Below are 26459 nucleotides of genomic sequence, written 5' to 3'. Positions count from 1 at the left end.
GGATAATTGGATCTGTTAAAAAAATATGTAAAAAATACGGAACAATAATACAATAAAATATTGAACGGAAACATTCAGTAATACGGATGAACTAAATACATTAATCAGTTATTAACAAAATTTATTTCTAATTTTAAGATTTAGTTATTTTACAGTCAACTAAATGTCTAAAATTACACGTTTTAATATTAATATCGAACCATAAATTTGCAGGACATTTAAAGGAATGTGATATTCCATTACTACAGATATGAAATACAGAACAATCCTTCAAGTCACGGAACAAACCATTCTCTGAACATTTAATAGATTCAGGAGATGATGTTGGAATTGGAGCTGTTTGTGTTGTTGAAGATGCACTTGTTGTAGCAGGAGCTACAGTTGTTGTTGTTGATTGTTCTGGAGGAATTGTAACCCCATTCCATAGTACCTGATTGATTGCATTCATTAATGGATATTTACTTCCGCATACACCATTAAAATCATCAGTTTCTAATGACCAAACCATAATTCCTCCAAGATTATGTTCATTAACATATTGAGCTTTTAGTGCAAGACTTTTTTCATTGTCATAACCAACCCATTGGTTGCCACTGAATGCATATGGTACTTTTTGTTTTTCATCCCATTTTTGATTCCAATTACCTTTTTCTAATTTTTCACAAATTTCATTGTAACCTAAAAATCCAGCCTGCCCAGTATATTGTCCTGCGTTTCCACCACCCGAAATAGGTGAGCCTGGTGCAGTTTTATGAGTGTTCTCAAGAGTAAAAGTGCGTCCGTACAGTGGCACTCCCAATATTATTTTATTTGCTGGTGCCCCTTTAATTAAAAACAATTGTAGAGGTATAAATATAAATTCAAAATTTCGATTTAAATAAATTCTTTGAGACCTTGTTTTAACCAATATTGAACACAATTGTGAACATTTAGTTGTTTTTGCTTTGCTGTAATGTCACTATCCCCAGAATATAGAGGTGCATTGATTCCAGTGATATCATCCCATGAACCATGTAAATCATAAGCCATAATGTTAATGAAATCAAGATATTTGGAAAGCTTTGGAATGTCATAAGATTGACTAGCTGAAAATTCAGCTGAAGCTACAGCCGCTGTCAATAGTAAACCATGTTTGTCAACTCTGAAATGTTTAAGAAAATATTAAAAATTTTTGAGATAAATTAGAGAAGAACTTTTTTAACATATTTTTATATATGTATGATGTATGTGTATATACTCTGTTCTAAATTCCTTAAGCCAATTAACAAAATTAGCTTTGTCAACTGCAACATCACCTCCTCTTTGAGCCGGATATTCCCAATCCATATCAATACCATCAAAATTATATTTTAAAACAAATTCAATTGCGGTATCAATAAAACGGCGTCTCTTAACTGGATCTTTTGCAACTTCAGAAAACTTAACAGAACCTTCGTTCCAACCGCCAACTGCAGCTATTGTTTTAAGATTTGGATTCTTTTCTTTGAGGGCGTTGAATTTTTTGATATTTCCTGTTTACAAAATGATTTATTTTCTAAATATTATAGCCTTTTTTGATCGATAAATTGTTTATATTTATAATGAGTTTTATAGTTACCACGGCCCCAGTTTTCTTCTAGGTCTAAATATGGATCGATAATTCGGAGATCACCATTTTCGTTAATTCCAAAGAAAGAATAAACTAAATGTGTACAAAGATGTGGATAAATATTATCGACATCGAATTTTCCATTTCCCCATCGATAAGTAGCCCACGTTCCAACATAACATACAATTTTTTCTGTAAAGTTTACAAAATTTCATTAAAATTTAAAATATTTTAGAAGCACACAAAGCAAATGGGACATTAAAACATATTTTAGATTTATTAATGTGAGCCCATCCTTTTTATTGAAATCACACTAATTTTTATTTCTAAATTGGAATGCACATTTTCCAATTAGAAAACATAACATTTTCACTTTAAAATCAGCCAATTGCTTTTATTTTCTATTATAATTTTTATAGTAAAAGCAAAATCACTAAGCCATTGAAAAATTTATCTTTAATTTATAAAATGCTTATGTTTGAAAGTAATCCTTAATATTCTTTGTATACACTTTTTTCACTTATTGTATGACACCTACTTTTTTCAGCAGCAATTGCTGAAACCACAACTAAAGTCACCAAAACATTTAATATTATAGAAATGAACTTCATTTTATTTTTTGTTTCAGTTTTTAAATGAAATCCCAAATTTTGTTCAAGATAACTTCCAATAAAAATAGAGTACTAGTTCAATGCATTTGGACTCGTCGCTTTTATACCTTTGATTACAATTGATTTGCAAGTAAATTATTGGAATACTCAATTATTGTGACATATTACATTAAGTACTTGCAGTTATTTGTGTTGTAATTGATAAAAGTGTTTGTTATGATAAAATATGTAACAAAGTTTAATAAGTAAATTATATTTCAAAAGCACGTACATACATACATATTATTTCAAAATGGGAAGATTCGAAATAAAAGAAACAGATTTAGTAAACATTAAATTTTCTAATGGAAATTTGTTTTAGAACTTGAATTTACATAAGAATTTCGCTTGTGTAAATAGAAAGCACTTAAAAAAATTCCGTTCAAACTGATCAAGTAGGACACAATCAAGTAGGTTTACAAATTGTTTGCTAAATTCTAATTTTTAGCACATTTTCTAAAAACAAAAATGTACTTTTCCCACCTATTTTCAAAAAGTTATATCCAACTGAAGTTGTCTTGCTTTTTCGAAACAACAAATTCTTTTTAAATTTCGCCGGACTAAAATAAAAAGTTTACAACTTGTCCTTGACTTGTTTTTTCCCTTTCAGGGTTATTGTTTGTCGATTAATAAAATTTTAATTTTCGGCAACTCAATTTCTTATTAAATGGCTACGAAAGCAAAGAATTAAGTACAGTTATGAACATATGTATTTTAACTAACTCAACTATGGTGTTCCTTTGTGTTATTCTGTTAGTTAATGTGCAACTTTAATTTTTGCTCGTCTCCCGAAAGTATATCCAATATAAGATTTTATATTAAGAGAATAAAATGTAAACGAAACATCTTCGCTCTTTTTTCCTAATAAATGTTCTAAATTATTTTAAATTGTTTAAGGAAAATGTGCTTTTTTTAAAATCATTGGTTCGATCCCAGTTTATTTACATTATGCCCAAATGTTAATGTGAAATTTATTTTGTTCAAACAAAATTATTTGTTTTAAATTATAATAACGGAGCTTAATTTGCAAATTGTATAACAAATTTCTCATTATAATTGTGTTCATCATGCATTCAAGTATAGATAACTAATTTTTTAATTTTTAAGAAAACTTACATAAAAAATGATGGATTTAAGTTTATTTACTAATGTTATTCATTCGAGTGAAATGAGAAAAATAGGGTAGTATGTTACGTCGTGAACAAAAGCGATTAGATTAAAATATTCATTGCTGGGTTGCCAAATGTGTTTTTTATATTGAAGATTTTAATGCCAAAAATAAAAAACAATTTCATAATCAAATATAGATTCACCTATATTTATTTTGCTCATGTTTCGTTTTTTTAAATTTTCGTATTTTGTGGTAAAGGAATCGGTGAGCAGTTTACTAAGTGTTTAAAATTGCAAACGCTCGCAATTGTGTCAAACCACAAATCGCTTGGACATCTAAAAGTATGTTTTGTTCCATGACTGCAAACATAAAATACAGCACAATCGTATGGATCACGAAAAGTGCCGTCTTGTTTACATTGAAATTCTGGGCCAGTCGTTGTAGTTGGCCTTGAAGTTGTACTACTAGTTTTTGTTGTAGTTGTACTACTGCTTTTCCTTGTTGTTGTTTCTGTTGTTGTAGGTACACTTGGAGGTACTGTTGTTGGTGGATCAGGTGAAGCTGTACTGTCCAAAGTTTTCTTAATTGTGTTCATTAGAGGATATTTTTCTTCACAAATTCCTCTAAAATCATCTGTTTCCAAGGACCATACCATAGCACCACCCAAATTGTATTTATTAACATAATGTGCCTTTAACTCAACGCTCTTTTTATTATCATAACCGAACCATTGATCAGCTTTTATTGCATATGGTACCTGTTGTGTTTCTTCCCATTCCATTTTCCATAATCCTGATTTATTATCTTCACAAAATTCATTATAGCCTAATGAACCAGGTTGTTGAGTATATTTGCCTGCTGAACCTGGACCCCTATGTGCTGATCCAGGTTTAATTTGAGTTTTGTCGGAGAGAGTAAATGTGTGCCCATATAAGGGTATTCCTAAATTAATTTTATGCGCTGGAGCACCTACATATTTAAAGAATTGAAAATTATGTAATTAATATTTCTTAAATGGACTACTTTTATCTTAATAATTAATAACCTTGTTTTAACCAGTATTGAATAGAACTGTGAACATTTAATTGTTTTTCTGTTTCAGTGACATCAGCTGGACCAGCATTCAGTGGAGCATTAATACCAAGACTTTCATCCCATGGGCCATGTAAATCATATACCATGATATTTATGAGATCAAGGTATTGGGATATTTTTGGAATATCGTATGACTGACTTGCGGAAAATTCAGCTGAGGCTACAGCTGCACTTAACAATAAACCATTTTTACTTAATCTGAAATTGAAAAAAAATTTTTTTATTGTCTTTTATTCTGCAGGTACCCCCGAAAAGACTTTTAAGAGTTTTCTTACTCTTCTTTAAGTTCCTTCAACCAAATAACATAATTTTGTTTATCAACTGCCGAATCGCCCCCTCTTTGACCAGGATATTCCCAATCAAAATCAAGCCCATCAAAATTATGTTTTAAAATAAAAGCCACTGCCGTTTCAATAAAACGTCTTCTTTTTGCTGGATCTTTGGCAGCATTAGAATATTTAATAGAACCTTCATTCCATCCTCCAACAGCAGCTAAAGTTTTAAGTTTTGGATTCAAATGTTTTAAGGCATTGAATTTTTTAATATTTCCTTTAAATATAGAAACAAATGTTTTAAAATGTTTTGATTTTATTAAAAAAAGTATGTGCCTACCTCGACCGTAGTTTTCTTCCAAATCTAAATAAGGATCTAAAACTCGGAAAGCACCAGTTTCTTCAATTCCAAAAAATGTATACACTAAATGAGTGCAAATTTGTGGATCGATATGTCCAACTTCGAAATTTCCATTTCCATGACGGTAGACAGCCCATGTCCCTACATAGCACAATATATTTTCTGTAACGACAAAAATTGTAACAAGGCTGATTAAAAATGAACTCTAAAATTTTTTCATTGGCATTCGAAAAAATCATTTTCATGCAATCGAAATTGTTATCCATTATATTCGAAATAAATTAAGTACTTTTAAATCTTTGAAACGTACTTTGTGCATTTGTATTTCCACCTAATATTACTAAAGAAAGTAAGACACTTGCTATGATAAATTTCATTTCTTAAATCTTAAACTCTATTACTTTTATGCGATCAACTTTGAAAAAAATATGTGGAACTAAATTTATTAGTTTCGAAATTTTTATTTATATACGATTGTAATAATCGCGATTTATATCTAAGTCAGATTATATGCAATAATATTGTAATAAGTTTGTAATCTTTATGACAACGATAAATGTAAGTTTATAAAGAAGTTTATCTATTTATTTTATTGCCTTGTGATTAATATATGCATATATGTACCTATACATGTAGTTTCTAATTCACAATTTAGTTAACAATAATTGCAATGTTTTGGTTTTAAAAAGAAGCTATACCAACGATGCTATTTTTACTCTGTTACTATTCAATACAGTAGAATAAGCAGATCACAGAGGGTAAATAAATATATTTAGTTTTCGTAAAAACTAGTAAATGCTGGGCTGACATCTGCCTAAAATTCATTTTAACAAAAGATATAAAATGAAATTGAGTAAATATGAACATGTTTAGTTCTTGAATCTAGCAAACACACATTGGGGATATTTTGGTACTTGTATACCTAAATTATTAACTATATTTATGATATAACTATAATCAATTAAGTTATTCTTGCCAAATTTTCACCATCTAGCTAGTATTTTAAGAAATATAAGGCTCATATAGATATCATGTCTAAATTTAATAAATCTAAAGAGTTACTGCCGTATGATATTGTGTTGGTTTTTGCATTTACACACGAACTATTAAAATAATTTAATGTGTAAATAAATAACAAAATATTAATCAAAGGGTTGAAACCGAAAAAAATACATATATATATTTTTTTATTGCAAACTAAAAATAAAATTTAGCTTTCTATTACAAATATTTATAGCAAAATTTGTCATAAATAGTAAGAAACAATTTCGTTGTACTTTTGCAGTACACTTTACTTTTGCATATATAAAATAGTACGATTGGATTGGTATCAGAAAATTTTTATCTTTGTTTACCTTATATTGATTTGATAAATATTATTTTTTTGATTAAATAAATAAATAAGTTTATAATAATCAATATATTTTTAAAAATAAATTGCAATTATATTAAATAGCAAAGTTTTATTTGTTTTAATATTGTTATATGCATTTGATTCAGAAAATTATTTGTACAAAATTAAACAGAAAATCACTTAAATGTCGATAAAATTGTAATTTTATTATTTCTATTTTAGTAATGGTGGTACATTTTAAAGTTAATTCGAGGGCTTGATGTTGAAGCGACGTTAAATATTAAAATTATTGAGTCTACGAATTGAAAAATTTCTAATTGCTTGTCGTATTTATGTGTACGTCTGTGGAACTCTTTTTTTTGTTTTGTATTTTATTAAAATTTGATTAATTTCCAAAAATTTGAATTTTTAATTTATTAGCTAATTATTTATTTCTAAATAAAAATAAGAAATTTAATCTATTTATACGAAATTGAATAATATTTTGCATACAATAAGGCGAATCACTTAATGTGGCATTTTCATTATATTAACATTATGGAAGATTGAAAATCAAAGATTCTTTATAAGAGTTTAAATATGCTTGCTTCAATTGTCTCTGGTAATATTTAAAATAGAATAGAATTTAAAATTTCTTGCATGATAAACTAAGATTTTATAATTTTTAATACTTATATTATGGATAGAAAAAAGATGATGAAGAACTAGAATACCTACTTATAAAGAAATTTTATAAGATCAATCGAATTGTAAATATTTATTAGATTATTCAAACGGAAGGCAATCCTTACTTTTATATAAAAGATAAAAGTGTTTATGCTTTCTTAATATACTTATATTTTTACTAAAATACTTATCTAAACCAAAAATAAATACTACTTTAAATTTAAGCTATTGTCAAACAAGGCCTTCTCGCTATTGTCAAATAGCCATTCTCGTTATAATTGAAATAATATAGACTCAACTTTACTAATAAAATTTTTTGTTATTAGGCAAATATTAAAAATCTTTAAAATTTTTTCTTTATGTATTTTTTATGCTAGCACCTACCTGCCTAAAATATTGTTTGTATATCTGTAATTGTATAAATACAATTAATTAATTATTTATTTTAAATACAATACAAACGAATTTTACTTGTGTTTTATTGTGGTTAAATACGTTCTAGCATTTACATTCGCACGAAAACTTTCACTATTTTGATATTTTTCGTGAATGGTTTTTTTTATGTTAAGGTTAACTAGAGTGAAAAAATGGTGTATTTTTGGTACGCAAAATCGATTAATTTTATTAATATTTTTAAATTCCCAAATTAATATACAATCTCGGAATCAATATATATGTACATATGTAGGTACACATACATATGTATTTCATTTCTTAATTTTTCCCTTAGTTAAGTCTGAAGAGTTTAATAATAATTTCGAACTTGTAATAATTGATTAATTTCTTGGTGGCGTTTCATAGGTGTTAAAGTAGAACTAATTTTTTGTAACCTTGAATGAAGAAAAAAAGAACAAATATCGTGTCACTATTCCGAAATTAGAGTGCTTAATATTTTGTTATTAGCAATCATAAATTTTATTTTCATATTTCATAAATTTTTCGAGCTAAATTAAGAATAAGTTAATTATTTTAAATTTAATTTAATCAATATTGTTTGTAAGATTTAATTAATTAAATAGTTTTTAGACTTTTAGAAAATTGAGCTATGCATAGTATAAGGAATAAATTATAACGTTTAATAATTAAAACACTAAAATTAAATTTTTAAATTAAAAAGGGAAGTAATGCGTGGTAAAATCAATTTGCTTTAATTTATTTAATTTAACTTTATAACAATGACTTCTTTTCTCAATGAACTCAAGTGATTCCTTCTCAAGAAACACAACAATTAAAGTTTAACATCACTACATTATTCCAATTACTTAGTTAGAGGCCAATTCAGAATTGTATACAAACATAAAATAAAAAAGTGATTATTTCTCTTAACTTTTCAACAATTTTCAACTTGTATTAGTGTTTCCAAATCTTTGACTGATGCTTTCTTTTCTTCTATCAATTTGCGTGAACTATTCAATACTGGTTCTAATTTGTCTGATAAAAATTCTGGTACATCAAATTTTTTTTTCTCAATTGGTTTGTATTTTAATCCAGGTCCCATTGCGAAAGCAATTTGTTCAAAAACCCTTTGTAATGCACCAGCTTCACGTATTAATAACGCTATTGCAGTTTGTTGCATTTCATTCCAAATAGATGGACGATTTTTCAGTATTGGTTTTTTACGATGTGGTGATAATAACATTTTTGAGGTTTTCTCATCCGATTCTATTAAAACATTTTTATTATAAGTTTCTTTAATTTTTGTACCGCTTAAGTAATCGAAATAGCCGCTGCCCCAATATGAATATGTATTTGATCCTTTATGACACAAAAACTCCTGTTTATTTGGTAATTTATCATTTGAAAATTTATTTAAATATACTTCACTTTTATAAACAAATGATGGTTGAGGTATATTTAAAATACGATTAGCTTCTCTAATATTGTCAAGTTGTTTGGAAATCTTATCTTGTTTTGAAATAACATCATCTAATTTTCTAACACGCGCCTTTAAATATTTATTATCAATACGTACTGCTATATTTTTAACAGTGGGGGTCTGTGTCGTTTCATCTTCAGCTGAAATTCTGTCGGTCATAAGTGCTATAGAATGAGTAAATAAAAATATTCCAGGTCCTTCAGCATGTCTTAATGTTACCCATTCATCTGTTGCAACCTCAGCATCAATCATATTAACAAGATCGTATGGAACATCTGTACATACTTCTTTCATTAATTTTGTACTTAAGTTTTCAGTCTGTGTTGATACAGTGTTCCTTGATTGACGCATACGTCTTGTAACATCAAGTAATTTCGCTCGAAGTAAGGCATCTTTGTCCGGTTTGTTTAATGTTGACAAGCTTGGCCCTTGCCATGGGGGACGTTTTTCCTCTTTTTTACTAATTTCTTTGATTCTTTTCCAGTTGCCTTTGGCTTTAGCTCTCACCCAGTTTTCTTCGTTTTCTTTGATAATAGGTACTTTATACTGTGATGAATAAAAATCTGCGTCAGATGGATCTTCAATAGATTTAAAATAAAAACTTTCTTCAGGCTGAACACCAGAAAGAGATTGCTGATGTATCAACCGTTGTCGTAATGTACTTTGAAACTGTTGTTGCAATCGCTGATGTAATACTTGTTTTTCTTGCAATACTGGGGAAAGATCTGGATCAACTTGACTTTGTTGTCTTTGAAATACTTTTACAGGAGATTTAGGAAGATGACCGTTGGTGTTATTTTGCGTATTACTTTGATTAGTAGTGGTATTACCAGAAGTTACTAAATCACTAAATGTTTTAGAATTTGACCTTATCATAGTATTTAGCATACGAACTTTTTATTCAAATATGCTTCACGAACAAAATAAATATTAATTTTATTCGATTTCATATTTTATGGTTCCGTATCACTTTTTTATTGGTACCGATTCAAAGTGTTTAATGCTAAATAAATTTCTTTCGTGGTTTCAACGCATTTTATATATTTTTTTTACTACTCTTTGTATTACTTTCTTTGCGCCTGTGTTAACTATAATAACGACTACCATGATATAACGGTAACCTTTAAGATAATTTAGATTTTTCTTTTTTATATCATAAAATCATAATTATAATTTCGTTTTTAATGGGTTTTTATTTGTTGATCAATTATTTTTTATCAAAAAGAGGAATAACATGAAGGAAGTTAATTATTATTTTAAGGAATTTAATTAATATTTATCCATATTTTTAAAGGAACTATTTATTTAATTAAATCTACAAAGGGAGCATGTGAAATAATATCTTTTAAATTTGTAATAGTATTTATTTTTGGAACATACTTATTGAAATAATTAAAAATCTTGATTGAACTAATGTAATGGATAAATGTAAACCTAATAAATATTTATACCAAATTTAGATTTTATTCGTGAATAGTTTCCATAGAATATAAATGATCCCATAGGGAACAGGAATTGCTTTCAATGATATTTTGCATGTCGTTGCCCGGGTTACTTCCCGAATTTTTCGCTAAAATATTTTTTTTTAATTTTGTGTAAGGTCAAGAAAAATTGTTATATTAAGAATTTGAAAAAAATTCGTTTCCTAAAATATACTCAACACATCGAATAAGATTGTTATTTATTATTAATATATGTATATTATATTATTTGAATAAAAAAATTTGTAGGATATATGTTATTTCTTGAAAATACTTGATTAAATAGTGTATAGGCAGCATTTTCTCGTATACGGATATATTCGCTTCAACATCTGTGATCGTTCAATTTCTAAACACAGTCTTATTACTTTGTACGAAAAAACCTAATTTCTGACCTTCACAATGGATTGCATTTTGATACATACATAACTAATAGGGGTTCATATATTAAACTATTCCTATTTATACTCAAATCCCTCGTAGTTTGTATATGTAGTCAGTAAAAGCTTGCTTTCAATAAAATTTTGTTAAAAAATGTTAGCAGAATAGAATTAGTGTGATGATAAAATTTTATATCAATTATCAATCCGTTATTATATTAATTCACAAAATCTTTTTTTTTCGAATTTTCACATGAATGCTGCTTCTGTCTGGTTCCTTTTATAGGCAAGTGTTCAATCTTATGTATGAGAATAAAATGTAGGTTGCAAAGTTTCCAAATTTTTCATATTTACCATTTGTATTGAATTTTTTGATATCGCAACCTAATTAAACCAGTACAAAGCTTTAATGGTTTGCTTAAGTGCAAATCCAGGATTCTTTAAAGTAACTAACAAAGTCAAGTTATAGATACTATTTATCGCCATATTTATTACTATGAAAACTAAAAACAAACTAAAACTTTCGTAGTTTTGCAAGTTGATTATTTCTTTTGAGAGCCAATTTTCGTAATCTTCTCCAATATTGTTTTGTGTTTGGATCTAATTCTTCTAAAGGTATAACTCTATCGACGTTCATCTCCCACAACCAATCAGGGTATTCAGCGTCTGGTTTGATTTTTATATCTTCACCAGTCTTTTTCAAATTACTTCCGCATACATAATTTACAAGTTTATTAGGATCTGTTTCAACTGGAATAATTTTTTTCTCCATGACGGGGCCCAGCTTTCCAAGTTTCTTCTTCTTTGTGGCTAAAAATATATAATATTTTTTATGTACTCCACTTTATTTTGGTCATTTCAATCAATTTATAAAAAACTTATAGGCAATTTACATCAAATTACTGAAAGATATAGGGTAGGTATTTTTTATTAAATACGTACATACATACATATGTCATTTAATACTATGTTGTATTTATCACTATCTTACCTGCGGCAGGTTTTGTAGAACTTACAGAATAAGTTCTTAAGCTCTGTAGCATGAGAGAGACGCCATTTTTATATCCTAAGGCGAAATTTGTTATTTTTGTTCCAACATTGTTCATTTTTATATAACTTAGATTTTGATATTGGTAATCTTTTTATTTCTGCAGAAACTAATGAACGTAACCTTAATTTTAAATATGTACAATATTTTGATTTCAAACTTTATTTGCAGTGAGGCTAAGTACGATTTTTATATCGAATTTCCATATTTATTTATAACAAATTTTGACATTCTACATATATATCACATATTAAATTTGCATTTTTTGTTTGTTCTGCAAAATATGGTAATTAAGCAAATTTTGTAAAAAAATTAATGGAAAAAGTTTTTTCATAGTACATTAATTTTTTTTTGCTTAACTCAAATTTTGAAATTTGTCTTTAAAAGTATGGGATCCTTCTTGTCAAAACTGTTTTGTACACTACTTTCCGCACTAATATATACACATGAAATAACAACGGATAATGAAACATTGAAAATATGTAGGCTATTTTTATGAACGTTAGTTTTAGTTATGAATCTGCGAATAATCAATAGACCAATGTGGTTGAAAGCTAAAATTGTTTGGATTTTCATAATTTTTATATTTGTATTAGACGAATCCGAATTACAATAAACAAAAGTTATTGTTTTTTAAAATTATTTCATGCAGCTTCAAAATAGGTAACTGAAAAAATATAAATATTGTATGTAAATAAAAACTTGAAGAAATTTGTTCTACAATTCTGTTCTGTAAAATTTTTAGGGAAGAATTAAAAATATTACAATCTATTTCAAATGATTATAATAAACAATCGGCGATTATATTGCGCTTGTTTCAATTTATTTATAAATATATGCCATCCCTGTTATCAATGTGCATATTGTATCGAGAAGTTGTCAAAGTTTGTGTAAAGTGAATCTGCTTGTTGATTTATTAAAAATATAATAATTTTTATTAAAAAAGTACACATTTTTTCAAAGTTTTCCAAATTAAAAAGACAAAAATGGATAATGATGAGATAATTATGCCGGGCCAACACATTGAGAAGGCTGAAAATTTAGCCAAATCTCAAGAAGTTATATTAGGTCCTGGGCTTCGAAGAATAAATGATAAAGTTATAGCATCTAAAGCTGGTATACTTCGTTGTAAAAAAAATAGATTCTATATAGATAATTATCAAAAACGTTATGTCCCAGTACAAAAAGACTCAGTCATTGGAATAGTAACACAAAGAGCTGGAGATATATTTAGGGTTGATATAGACGCTCATGAATTGGCATCATTGAGTTATTTAGCTTTTGAAGGTGCTACCAAAAAAAACCAACCAGCGGTGGTAGTTGGGGATCTTGTTTTTGCAAAATTGGTACTTGCAATAAAAGATTTGGAACCTGAATTAGTGTGTGTTGATTCTAAAGGGAAAAAAGGTCGTCTTGGAGTATTAAAAGATGGTTTCATGTTCAAATGTAGCATTAATCTGGTACGAAAAATTCTTCGACCTGGATGCCCTTTATTAGAAGCACTTAAAATTGAAGTTCCATATGAAATAGCTGTGGGAATGAATGGTAGAATATGGATAAAAGGTAACAATATAAAAGAGACCATAGCAATAGGTAATGCTATATTAATGGCGGAATACGCATCCGATGAAAAAATTAGACAAATGTGTGAAAATATTGGAAATATATTATTTAAATAAAAAGGGTCAATAATTGTTTTTGTTTATAAAATTTTTAACATAACCTCAAATTTAGAATCAGATGTTGTTTGTTTATTTACAATAGGTTATGTTCTTGCATACTACATTAGATTTTGACAATTGCAAATTGTACATACATAGTACCTTTACCTACCTATTTATTAAAGATAATATTCGTAGTTTAAAAAAATGATTTTTAAATTCCCCTCTAATAAAACTCTTGCGAAAATTGCTGTTTATGGAGCTATATTTAGTGTTTCAAGTGTTGCTTATATGCAATTTAGGATAAAAGATCAAATAAGAAATCAAAAATATTTTCGAGAAGCAATGAGTGAACTGAGAAAGAATCCTGGTAAATTAATTCATTGCAAATTTTTCTTAGTTTGATTTGATTTATACACATGTATATCATGTACATAAATTAGGTGCGATTAAATTATTGGGTGAACCTATAAGAGAAAGTGGCTTTGAATTAGCAGGAACGAAAAATTGGTTTAAAGGAGGAAAAATTGAACAATTTGAAATTTCAGTAAAAGGATCTAAAGATAAAGGTAACGTATAATTAGATAGAAATACGCAGATAGATAAAAATAATTCTTTTGTTTTATTCGAACAGGTAAAAGAGTACTTTATCAAAAATTTTAATAGAAGAATTGAATCTCATCTTCTTCATCCATTTCTTCTAAAGCCATTTCCATTTCTTCAGCCATAGAGTATTCAGTTCCAGTTGATGGTTGAATCGACTGTTTACTTTTTATTTCATCAACTTGTTTTTCATCAAGTTTAGGAGCACTTTCTGATGAAGAAGTTACATCAAAATCTTCAATAATTTCATCTTCCTGTGGTTGTATATGTTCACTTGATGAAGAGAGAATTAGTGTTGCTCCTGTTTCAACATCAAATAATGTGTCATCGATATTTCGGGCTTTTGGAGTAATTTTCAAATCTGTAGTTTTCTGTTTGTATTCTGGAGAAATTAATTCAGCAGAAGCGATTTTCTTAGCCTCACGCTTGAATAATTCCAATAAAGAAGTTTTAGATTTTGGAACAAATCCTGCCGCACCGGGTTTATAAAACGCTGTTGTAGTTGATGAAATTGTTCTGGCGGAAGGTGTTATGTCTAAATCTTCTTCATAACTTACAATAATTTTCATGAGCTCATTCAGAAGATTTTCTCTTTGATTTTTTCGGAAATCTTTCTCAGTATGGGAAGGTTCTTGATCGCTTCTAATACAAGAGGCAACAGTTTGGCGAATATTTTTTATTATTGACCTCAAACGCAATATTTCATTTTCATGTTTTTGATGTAAAGATATAAGTTTAAGTTTATCAGATTTGAGCATTTCAACACGCTGACCCATAATACGTAACTTTTTGGACATATCTGCATAAGTGAATTGATCGACAACATCTTTTTTTAAACTGTTTTCATATAAGTTTTTAAAGACGTTAAGTTTAATATATTTTTCTTTTAGAGAATCGTATTGCTTTGTAAGATTGTCAATTATTTCTATTTGGTTTTGGGCTGTTCTTACCAAACGCTGCTTAGTGATTTCGTTAATTTGAAATTTCTCAGTTTGTTCTCTTTGTTGTTTCATCATTTCTTTGTGTTCAGTTTCCATACGTTGTTGTGTTATCATCATAGCATCCATTTCCTTTGTAAGGGCAATGTTCTCTCGTATTAATCTTCTTGTATATCCAGCTAAAATAAATTTTCAATGCTTTAATTTAATTGCTATTGTTCAGAATATGTGTTATTTCTTTTTTTAAAATAGTATTATGTGTTATATGGTATGCACATAAATTTAGTGATTCAAATTATATTTGCATTATAGAATATTAATGTTTCAACGTTACCAATACGTATTTCACTTGATTTTGTAAAGTCTTCAGACAATTTTAAGAGTTTTGCTTCAACTTGCTTTTTTAAATTATCTTTTTCGACTATTTGTAGTTGTTCCATTTCGTTAGTTTTTTCCCGAAATTTTCTTTCTTGTTCCTTTGCATATTGTTCTTGCTCATCGAACTTAGACAGGAGAGCGTCTCTTTGAACTCTAAACTCTTCTAAAGAATTCAATTTACCATTAAGTAATTTGATTTCAGAAGTAAGTTGCTCATTCATTGTTTTATAACGATTTTCTAATTCTTTGATTTTATCGGCAGCTTCTCTTTTTTCCTTAGTTCTTACTTTAGTAACTTCCTCAAGTTCTTCTTCCACTTCTTTAATTCTATCAATTTTTTCATTCAAAGTTTTTTCTAAATGTGCTGTAATATCCGTCCTATCTTCTTCTAGTTGTCGCATTTTTTCTTCCATTTCATCATTTTGTTCTTCAAGTTTAGCGACATGACTTCGTAATCTTGATAGCTTATTATTTAAGTCTGTGATAGTTAACTGATAAAACGTAATATCCACTTGTGGTACTGCTGGCTCTTTTTCTTTTTTCTTATCTTTGCCTTTGGCCATTTTACCTGAAGAATCCTTTTAAGAAATTATTACATACACGTATACATATAAAATAAATTTGAAATATTTATGTTTTTATTTATTTAATTTGATTTTAATAAAATTCAAAACTTACTTTTTGCTCCATTTTTACCCTTAAAAAATTTCACTTGTTGTTTTACTTAAAAAATTTTGTAAATTCCGGAAAAAATACAAAATTTAATAAAGTATATTTACACCCATCAATATTGTTTCCAGTAAGTTATCGTATTGGAAACGGTTGCTACTCAAATGTGCCAACCCTTACAATTTATATTCGGTTAAATATGTGCAATAATTGTAAATTTAGGCAATAAGCGGTCAAAGTAATTAACAATATCATGGTTTCGGTCTTGATTTTTTAAATTTTAGTATCGCTATGGGAACTTTTAATTACACTTCGGCTAGTGCTTGTTTCTCTCTTTGCCGTTACTGTTCTTGCAAAGAATTTTAAATCTTGCAATAGATTTATGTGGTTCATGATATCCTCCACCTCCTGCAGTTGAATTTTCTATGGAAAACAATGCGATTGTAATTTTTTTTTTCGGAATTTGCGCAAATTTGGTTTGACTTTAACTTCAAAAATAATTATACAATTATATAATGTAAACTTTGTTGAAAATTTTAGTCGCGTCACTATAAAAATTATGCATATTTGCATTAATTACCTACGACCTATTTTATTAAATTATTTTCTTTATTTTTTAGGAACAATTTTCTTCGACTCTGATAAAACTGATGAAGGTTGGATACTTAAAAAACTAGAATTAGAAGTAAAAGCTCACCCAGATAAAAGATTTCTAGTAAAAGCAAATAGTTAATAAAATATTGTTTACAATAACACACATATATAAATTGCATTTAGTGCAATACTTTTGTTGACTAGCCACTAGCATGCATGGCTGGGGTTTATTTTGTTCTAACCATGACAAAACAGAAAACAAAAAGCAAAAAGAAGTAAAAATAATATACATAGCTTTAAATACGATTTTGGAATAAAGCGATACACGGAAAAACCTCTTTATTTTTACTTTTTCAAAGTTTTTAGTAAAATCCTAAATGAGGATGTGATAATTGAGCTATTAATATATGAAGTACTCTATACTAAATGAAATTATTAATGGAGATATCAAGGTTGAAAATCATCAGATTACTGCTACTTAATACATGAAGGCATAAAATTTGGTTAAAACAATAGCTGAAAATATTTTTTTAAAATAAGATTTAAACATAAAATTCGGTCTTTAACTCCATCGAGATCTAGATTTGTTTAACCTGGCGAGTAACAAAATTGTAAAAAGAACTTGAAAGATAATAGAAATGTAAAGAAAAATACAGATTTTCTGACAAAAAAGGTCAATATTTTAAAAAATATAGTATTGGCTTTTTGATCATCCACTAAAATGTGTAATTACTTGCAAATCTCCCACATTTTAATAAGGAATTTATGCGGATAATGTTCTGTTTCTGTTTTTTATGGTTACCATGATTAAATTTTTTATTTAGTTTTAATAAATCTCAATTGAAATATACTTGTATAATTGGTAGTCTTCGTCTTATACATAAATAGTTTTTTTCTCTTGTAAAAACTAAAGCAGATATTTTCCTGGGATAGTACGTAGCTGTATAGTATTACCTTCATTACTTTGATTTCAAAGTATAATTTGAACATACTTACTGTATCTTCTTACATTGCTAATAAAAGTGATTTACAAATGTATACTGTTTTAGATTAATTAGGAATTGATTTCAAAAGGAACCGTATTACGAAGAATATTACTGTTGATAACCATAGAATAATAGAAGATTCTGCTCTCTATTCATTGTTCAATATTCAGATGTTGACTTAACAAGTTGACTTCCACACAATTTATGAATAAGAATTTAATTATTAATATGAAATTTTGAAATTTTTAGGGGCATCGAAAAATAAAACATTTGTATTAATAATATATTTTACAAATACATTTATTAATATTAGTAAGATTTATTTCTCTTTTAACTTGTTTTAATTTTATTTATGTTTTTTTTTTTTTTAATTTATTTTTTGTATTTTAAATGTGGTTTAGTGTTGTTCTATGACTTAAGAAATATTTTCAGCTTTATTATTTTGCTCTGCACTTTTATTATATTATGATTTTCTTCATTAACTTATTTAAAAATTATAATAAATTTTTTTATAATTCAATTATTTTTAATAATTTATTTTCAATTAATTAGTTTGTTTGTGGTTTTTTCTATTCTATGTAGAAATGTTTTTTTTTCAAATTAAAAGATAATTATGTATTTTATAATATTGTTCATTCTATATACTAATTTACGGATTACTTAATGGATAGTATAATTAATAATAATTCGCGTAAATTTAAAAAAAGAACAGAATTTAACTAAGGTTGAAAATATGTTACATAAACTAACTACTTCACCGGAAGCTAGCCTAGCTTAATATTTTTTTTTGTTTAGATTTTTATTTTCAGATTTAGTTTAAAATTTCCAATTGCAATTTAATATTTTGTTCTTACCTGTAGAAATTTCTCGAACGCTTACTTATAATATAGTGAATTAAAAAAAAAAAAAATCAATAATAAACTGTGGTATAGATTTTTTTTTATATTATTTTTTAGTTAGGCTATCCAGTGCCTTAAATTATATACATATGTATATTTATTTCAATGAACCTTATATCAAAGTATACTTGTTATTCTCTTAAAGTATTCTCGAGAGTTAAACTGAAATTGTTATATAGTATATATTTTCTATTTAATTATTTAAACTTATCATGGTTCGTATAAAAATAAAAATGATAACACATTGAAGGGAGAATCTGTAAAATCCAATGTAATTTGCTTTCGATTAACTCTTTTTCCATAAATGATAATTCAATTTCTAGATAATGAAGAATATCTAGTGAAGATTAATTTATAAATTTCTGATTTTCCATCACTATATGTATACAAATATTTAATTTCAAAGCAATGAAACTTCTGTAGCGCATAATCTTTAAAAAAAATAAAGAAAAATTGGAAAAGTTATCAAATTTTTTATAAGCCCAAGGGTAAATCAATTCCAATAAGTTTAATAAAAATTAACTAATATTTTTCTAAATTTATTAGTACTTAAAGAATTTCAATGGCAGTTCTTTAATAATTTCATTCTTGTATATTTTTTTTTTAATTTCATACTGGATAGTTAATGATTTTTTTGTAAAGTTCAAAATTAAAATAGAATTCATATGAAAATTTTATATGTAATTTATAAAAATATTTCAAAATTATGAATGAATATGTAATTTGTGTATTTTTGTGTAATTTTATTAAATTTTGTTTTTATTATATTTCTTTTTATTTAAATAATATAATTAAATTTTAAATTTACATCAAATATATATATTTATTTGATTTCTATTTTATTATGATTGTATAAAAGCGTCCAGCACTTTTCTTAGCTTTTGCTTGTGGTATTTTTTTTTTTAATTTGCTTAAGATACTTACATTTAATATGTATTTGATTACTTATCTAATATATTAGTTTTTTTTTTTTAAATTAATACAATTATATAAAACATTCAATTTTATTTTCATTAACAAATATTTACGAATCTCGTTTTATTTGAAAAATTGAGATCCTTGTTGAATTTGAAATCCAATTGTGAATTGATTTTTAAACCTCTGCAGAATTTTATTTTTATAGTTTTCTAAAAAAATGACAAATAATATTTAGAATTTCATATAAAATTCGAAATATTGAATAGAACAGAAGTAATAATGAAATATGTATATTATGAAATAAAATTAATATGTAGCTGATTTTATTGGTACTTGTTAATTTTATTTCTTGTCTAATTTGCAAGTAATTTTATTACATTAGGAAAAGGTGATTATTGTTAATTGAAAATCATTTTGTTTAAGCCGATTTTTTAATCTAAAGTAATTTTTCAATTGATCCAAGACGTTTGATTATTGACTAAGATCCAAGATTGACTATTGATGTAAAATTGAAATCATTATTCAAATATTGAAATATTTGGGAGGCTATATCGATTTTTTATGGCTTTTGACAACTTGCAAATCTATCAATAGGAGGTAAAATCCAATAAGATTTAAAAATAATAATCAAATAAAAAAATTATATGAAATTTTTCTTAATTTTAAACTTAATTTATTATGACATCTATTCATTTTTTTAAATTTTTTACAATTATTTTTTTTTTTGTTTTTTTTTTACTTTTCATATTTTTATAATTACATAATTTTTAAAATGTTTACTCTATTTTAAATACATATAAATTTATGTATTTTACTTTGATTTTGCTATTAATGAATTGTTGCAAGAACGAATTGTTTTTGTTTCTCCTAAATTTATGCAAATTAATTATTTGAATTATATTTTATTGTGTTTGGTAACTTGATATATTGAGAGTGTCATCAAATAAACAGCTGTCTACAATTTTACAATTATTTTCATAGTTAATTGCAAAAATGGTTTGCTCAGCCATTGAATAACTTTCTTCCCTAAGATATTTTTACAATAAAATCATCGGCAAAAAATTAATGAGTTATTTATGAAAATTTATGAATTTATGAATTTTTGTTATATTAATTTAAAATTGCTTAATTCAAAAATAATTGATGAATTTCTTAAAAATTCAGTTTGATTTTTCTATGGTTAATATAAAAATCACTTAAACTAAATTTGTTTAAAAAAGTTGAGTTTACAAATTGATTATTGAGAACTATTATATTATACCAGAGGCTCACAAACTTTTTTCGCTCGTAGAACTCTTGTCGTGTTTTTGAATTTTTGATAGACCCCCTTCTACTTCCTTTAATAGATTTAAATTTGTACCAGTAGCAAGGTACACCTATGATGTGAGAAAGGTATATAAAAACTTATTGAACTAAATTCATATTTTTTCGTAGACCCCTAGCAGGCCTTCATGGACCCCTGTGGGTCTATATAGACCATTTTGGGAATAACTGTATTATACAATAATCTTCCTTTAAATTTAAAATTTGCAAAATTAAACACAATAACACAAAAACAAGAAATAAATTGTTACATTTTTAATTTTTAAAATACGGATCAGTTGATTTTAATTTTACAATTTGTTTATTATTCAATGATTTGACGAGACTCTTATATCCCCGCTCCCAATATATAATTTCGAATTTTGATCGAAATATTTTTCAATTAAATTTTTTTGCTTATTATATACAAATAAATAATTTTTTTATAAAGTTTTATTTAAATGCTTGCACATTTAATTGATTTTGTTTTGCTTTATTTTTTGTTTTTTGTATTTTAAATATTAAATATACATTTATATATATTTGTTTTTTTTTAATATGTTTCATAAAAATCATATTAAAAAATGATTTTGCTTTAAAAATATTTGGTTCTTTTTTTCTTTTGTTTTGTTGTAATTGTGGTTATATAATTAGTTTTCAAGATTTCTTGATAGATTTACCTAAAAAAGCATAGCGAATTTTGTATAAAAAATAATTTCTACATGTGAAATTCTTCTTATTTTAAAAAATAATTTTCAATTTTTTTCAATGGTTTTTTTTTCTTTTTTTTTTTTGTGTGTGTGTTTTTTTTTTTGATAAAATGTTTTAAATTTTTACACCTGCTTGGTAATTATATTTATTTAATTCTTTTAGATTTTGTATGGCAATGGTTTAATTAATAAAATAAACGATTTTTGACTTAATAATCTTATGAAACTCTATGAAATATTATTTTTTGCATGTTATCGAATTCATTAACGAAAAAAAAATTTGGGAACTAAAAAATTGTTTAAAAAGTTTTTAAGATTGCATATTGAATTGATGAAGTTTCTTTGCTTCTTAAATGGTTCTCTTTGGTTTTTTTTTACTATAATTTAATTTTATTTTATTCCAAACTTAAATTCAAAGGGAAATTATTAATTTTAAATAGGAAATGAATTAAATTAACACAAAAAAAAATGTTTTTAACTTCAAAATAATTTACGAAAATTAGTTTTTATTTTTTAAACTTTGAATTTGTTTTGATCTACGATTATTAAGTCAATAAATTGTCTTAAGTTTTGTTTTCTAATTTTCCAATAATTTTTAAATTTTTCTTATAATTTCTATTTTGATTCAATTTAATAGTTTTTTTTTTCCTTTTTTTGCTGTTTTTGTTCAATGTTTGAAAGTATGACACTTATTTCATAAATTTAGAAACTTATACATTATAAATTTTCTATATATTTTTTTTATATTTTTTTTCGAATTTTATTTATTTTATGCTTATCTAATATATTGTTTATTTAGTATTTTAATGTATTTTCATATAAATAGAAATAACATTTTTCTTTTTGAGCCTGCATTTTGTATGAAAACCAAAAAACAAAAAAAGAAACCGAACAAATTGATTATACAAAATTATAAGTTGTAATAAAAATACAATAAAGAATATTTTAACAATAATTTATGATTTTCACCTTAAAAATAAATTTTTAAATTTTCTAACTATTTTTTTAAAATATTAAATATTTTGAATAATTTTTTGATAAGTTTTTTCTTGTTTTATTTTTAATTGAAGGGTAATATTAATTAAATAAAAAGTTATATGATTTAAAATTTAAATGAATAATATTTATTTTATTTTTGAAAATGAAAAAATATTTAAACTAGTTACAAAAAAAAATATTTAAATTAAAAATTTGCAAATTATAAAAATTTTAAACACAGAATGTGATTTATTTAAACACGTTCTTGTTGGCTGGCTAGTATTCAAAATTTATTATTGCTATTTTAAAAGAACAATGTATTCAAAAATAATAAAATATGAAATGACAGACTTATTAATTTAATTTAAGTATAAATCAATTAAAGTATAAAACGAAAATAATTATATTTCAAATTTTTAATTTTTTTGATTTAAAAATTAAATTTTATTATATTTATATTATTTAAGTTAAAAAAAAAAAACAATTGAATTTTATTTTGTGCATATTTAATTCAAAAAACATTTTTATTACTAATTTTATTTAAAATATGGCAATAATTTAAAAATGAAAACAAAATTTAATGATAAAATAATAACAATTTTATAATATTTTTTTTTAGTATTTTACAATTATACATGATTATAATGATAATTTAGATATATTAAAAAAATATTAGAATTTCTTTATCAGATTAATTTTTTTTCAAAGAATAATTAATTTAAAAGTTAAACAAAAGAAATAAAACAAATAATTTATTTTTTTAGCTAAAATGTACATTGTAATTTGCATTTATAATCATTTTAGATTATTAGAATGAATCAAGAAAAACAATTTTTTCGGTTTTCTTTTTAAAATATGTAAATTAAAAAAAAAATAAAATTTTTCAAGTGAATTTAAGAAATATTATATTTCGAAAATAAGATTCTAAATAAGAAGAAAATGAAATTTACAAAGCATTTGTATTTTTTAAAAGTCTATATTATTTTTCAATTTTTTTTACTTTTTATTATTTGAATTTTGTGTTGATTTAAGAATGCAAAATATTTTATTGTAATTGTTAAATAATAATAATTTTCTTTATAATTTACAATACAATTAATAGTTCTTTTTCAATAGTTTTAATTGTTCATAATCTCAGTTAAACTACTAATTCAAATAAAATTATAGTTGATTTAATTTTCAAGATTTAAAAATGTTTTTTTTTTATTTAACCCAAAAATCTTAATTTGCCCTGATTCATTCTCATGAAAATTGTGTTTTATTTATATTATTAACTAATAAAAATTATATTTTATACAATTATAACTTAACAAGAATTAGAAAATAATAATAATAAAAAAACTATATAAATTTCATTTTATTTTTTAATTATTTCATTTTTTTTTAGTAATATTTACTTTGATAAATTCAAATCTTCTTGCTTTTCAATGTAAATATTTTTTTTTTTATTATTTTTTATTTTTTTTAATATTTTATCTAAAATATAAACCTAATTGTTGTAATTTAATTACTCTATGTAGGTTACAATACAACTTTTGTTTTCCTGCTTAGCTTTACACATAATTTTTGTATGTATGTATATATATAAATTTATATATATATATATATGTATATGTACTTTTTTTTATTTTATTTAATTATTTATAATATTTATTTCACTTTTTTTTTTATTTTAAATTATTTTTAATTTTTTTTATATAAATTGAATGATTTGAAATCAGACTTCTTATCGGATATCGGTAATATTGTTTTTGCTTCCGAATATTTTAACCAATTGTTGCTCATAATCATCAATATTACGTTTCATAATTTGCATGCATGGACCCAATAAACGTTCAAAAGCTTCGACATCCAATACTAAAATTAAGAAAAAAATTATTAAGAACAATTGTTAAAAAAATATTATTTATGGTAATTTTGTAATTTTTAGAAGTTTTATTCCAATTAAGAATTTTGAAAATGATTTATTTTTCAAGTGTGTTTTAATGAATTTTTTTAAAATAATATTTATATAAAGATCTATTTTATAATTTAAATTAAAAATTGTTTTGATCGAAAAATTCCCTATAATAATTCATGAAAGTAAATCAAATGACTGTTTCTTTATGATTTTTCATTCAACCTTATCTATTAACTTGGTATTGAGTTTTTGAAAGAATATTTTATAAGGGAATTTTCAAGTTAACGTGAAGTCAGAAATATAACCTTTAAAATTATAATACTCGTAATTCCTCGTATTCTTTAGTAAAGAAATTCTAAAAACCAAAATATTAAGAAAATATTGCAGTAGAATAATTTGAAAGGTGTGAATTTTTTAAAAAAATTTATTAAATATTTTAAGAAACTTAATATAATTTAGATTTATGATTAAAGTTATGCTGAAATCAATTTTTACAAATAATTAAATATTCAAATTTGCAATTTTTGCAACGAAATCAGCATAAACATTTAATTATTAATTTCGGAAAGTTTTTCTTTCCTTTTTAGTTTGTTTTGAGAACTAATGAATTTTTTTTTCCAAATCTTCTTTTATTTTTCATACAATTACAATATAGTGTTTTTTTTCTCTTTAATCTAAAATTTATTTTACTGATGTCTCCTTGTTGTCTACCGTAAATCTTTATTACGCACAGTCAACTTTTTCTCATCTTTTAAAAATGTAAAATAAATTTTTTTTATAAAATATAATATTATATAAATATTGTAGAATATATACATAAGAATTATGGAGAATATGTGTACATTTGTAGATATTAACTTCGTGACCTCTATATATAGACCTCTATATACGAGTATATACATACAAGATTATGTTCCAATAAAATAAATAATGAATATAAGAAAGAAGAAAATTATTGCGTGTATTCAAATAATATTATAAAATGTACACATATTATATGTATGTAAATAAAGAGTTATATTACAAAAATTTTTTGATTTACAAATAAAATAACAAAACAAAAAAACATAAATATGACCTAAAAATCTAAAATTCGGTGAATGTACTTTAATTTCCTTTAACAAAATTAAATAGGAAAAAATAACGATAATATGTTCAACATTTTTTTTTATGTAGAAACTAGAATATTAAAAGTTATCAATTATTTGAGATCAATTGAATTCTATTTTTTAGATTCCATCATAAACTGAATACAAAAAAATAATAGTAACTAACAAATAAACAAATTTTTGAAAGGAATACAAAACTGAGCGAATCTTACAAATCAGAAAAAGAAGAGAAAAAAATTCTTGAAAGAAAAAATTTGGTGTTTGACATTGCGTTTTTCCGTCTCGCGGTACTTAGCAATAAAAAAAAATAGTATGAATATTTTTGTTTTAGATGAATTATCTTTTATATTGAATTTGATTTATGATTTTATCAAATTAATATTATTAGGCAAGCAATCCCTACTTTTAATTGTCATATCATTGACAAATAATTTAAGGGTGTAGTTGTTTCCCAACACTAATTTAATCGATCAAAACAATTATTTAATTATGTTTTTTTAGTAAAAATTAGTAATTTTTAGATGAAATTGCCAAAAAAGAAAAAAATTTATTTAAAACAATTTTAATGATAAATAAATTAAATAAAAATATTAAAAACAAAAAAAAATATTTACCAGAACAGAAAAAAAACATGCTGGTTAATTCAAAGAAGTTTTGATTAGTTTTTGAAAATATGATTTTGGATTAAAAGAAAATTAACATGCTTACAAAAACTTAAAATAAAAACATTACTCTTACATTCTTATATTAAAAATAACAAGAATAAATAAATTAAAAATAAAGTATATAAGTAGTTAACATACAAAATATTGTGAAATTATTATTTAAATTTATTTTAAATTTAATACACAAATAAATTTTAATTTATTGACATCAAATTCAGGCATAATTAAGATTTGAATTAATACAAGGCTCACTATTTAAATGTTACC

At 24.7% G+C, this 26459-nt stretch overlaps 7 protein-coding genes across 10 annotated transcripts in view; 2 read left to right on the top strand and 5 right to left on the bottom strand.

Annotated features, from left to right (window-relative positions):
• Nucleotides 1–104: 104 nt before the first annotated feature.
• LOC129607477 (probable endochitinase) lies at nt 105–5523 on the bottom strand. Its single transcript, XM_055518504.1, has 10 exons — nt 5388–5523; nt 5057–5239; nt 4720–4993; nt 4395–4642; nt 3585–4318; nt 2127–2271; nt 1598–1780; nt 1238–1511; nt 894–1141; nt 105–822 (listed from the first exon to the last, which is right to left on the bottom strand). Exons 1-10 carry the CDS (start codon nt 5452–5454, stop codon nt 134–136), a joined length of 3045 nt encoding a protein of 1014 aa, XP_055374479.1. The 5' UTR covers nt 5455–5523; the 3' UTR covers nt 105–133.
• Nucleotides 5524–8234: 2711 nt separating this feature from the next.
• On the bottom strand, nt 8235–11148 carry LOC129607548 (uncharacterized). Its single transcript, XM_055518596.1, has one exon. It carries the CDS (start codon nt 9859–9861, stop codon nt 8428–8430), a length of 1434 nt encoding a protein of 477 aa, XP_055374571.1. The 5' UTR covers nt 9862–11148; the 3' UTR covers nt 8235–8427.
• A 149-nt stretch (nt 11149–11297) lies between these two features.
• On the bottom strand, nt 11298–12028 carry LOC129607551 (39S ribosomal protein L54, mitochondrial). Its single transcript, XM_055518598.1, has 2 exons — nt 11826–12028; nt 11298–11644 (listed from the first exon to the last, which is right to left on the bottom strand). The coding sequence occupies exons 1-2, from the start codon at nt 11938–11940 to the stop codon at nt 11349–11351; spliced, it is 411 nt and encodes a 136-aa protein (XP_055374573.1). The 5' UTR covers nt 11941–12028; the 3' UTR covers nt 11298–11348.
• A 735-nt stretch (nt 12029–12763) lies between these two features.
• LOC129607550 (exosome complex component RRP40) lies at nt 12764–13561 on the top strand. The gene has a single exon (XM_055518597.1). It carries the CDS (start codon nt 12869–12871, stop codon nt 13559–13561), a length of 693 nt encoding a protein of 230 aa, XP_055374572.1. The 5' UTR covers nt 12764–12868.
• Nucleotides 13562–13708: 147 nt separating this feature from the next.
• LOC129607552 (uncharacterized) lies at nt 13709–23108 on the top strand. Its single transcript, XM_055518599.1, has 3 exons — nt 13709–13913; nt 13987–14112; nt 16752–23108. Exons 1-3 carry the CDS (start codon nt 13751–13753, stop codon nt 16862–16864), a joined length of 402 nt encoding a protein of 133 aa, XP_055374574.1. The 5' UTR covers nt 13709–13750; the 3' UTR covers nt 16865–23108.
• LOC129607213 (cilia- and flagella-associated protein 157) lies at nt 14203–16025 on the bottom strand. Its single transcript, XM_055518018.1, has 2 exons — nt 15419–16025; nt 14203–15263 (listed from the first exon to the last, which is right to left on the bottom strand). Exons 1-2 carry the CDS (start codon nt 16023–16025, stop codon nt 14203–14205), a joined length of 1668 nt encoding a protein of 555 aa, XP_055373993.1.
• A 792-nt stretch (nt 23109–23900) lies between the features above and the next one.
• Nucleotides 23901–26459, bottom strand: part of LOC129607244 (cAMP-dependent protein kinase type II regulatory subunit) — a 188284-nt gene continuing 185725 nt past the window's right edge. For 3 of the 4 annotated variants that reach the window (XM_055518100.1, XM_055518099.1, XM_055518102.1), the window contains exon 11: nt 23902–24375. In XM_055518100.1, the coding sequence (XP_055374075.1) occupies nt 24245–24375 (131 nt within the window). In that variant the 3' untranslated portion in view covers nt 23902–24244. Of the gene's footprint in view, nt 24376–26459 lie in introns of all 4 variants that reach the window. The other variant, XM_055518101.1, reaches the window with a different exon arrangement.

The sequence above is a fragment of the Condylostylus longicornis genome, unplaced genomic scaffold (genome assembly GCF_029603195.1).
Source record: "Condylostylus longicornis isolate FDR11 unplaced genomic scaffold, ASM2960319v2 ptg000027l, whole genome shotgun sequence".
Classification (NCBI taxonomy): domain Eukaryota; kingdom Metazoa; phylum Arthropoda; class Insecta; order Diptera; family Dolichopodidae; genus Condylostylus; species Condylostylus longicornis.
Note: the sequence above shows the minus strand (reverse complement) of the source record. Positions and strands in the feature narration are given on the sequence as shown.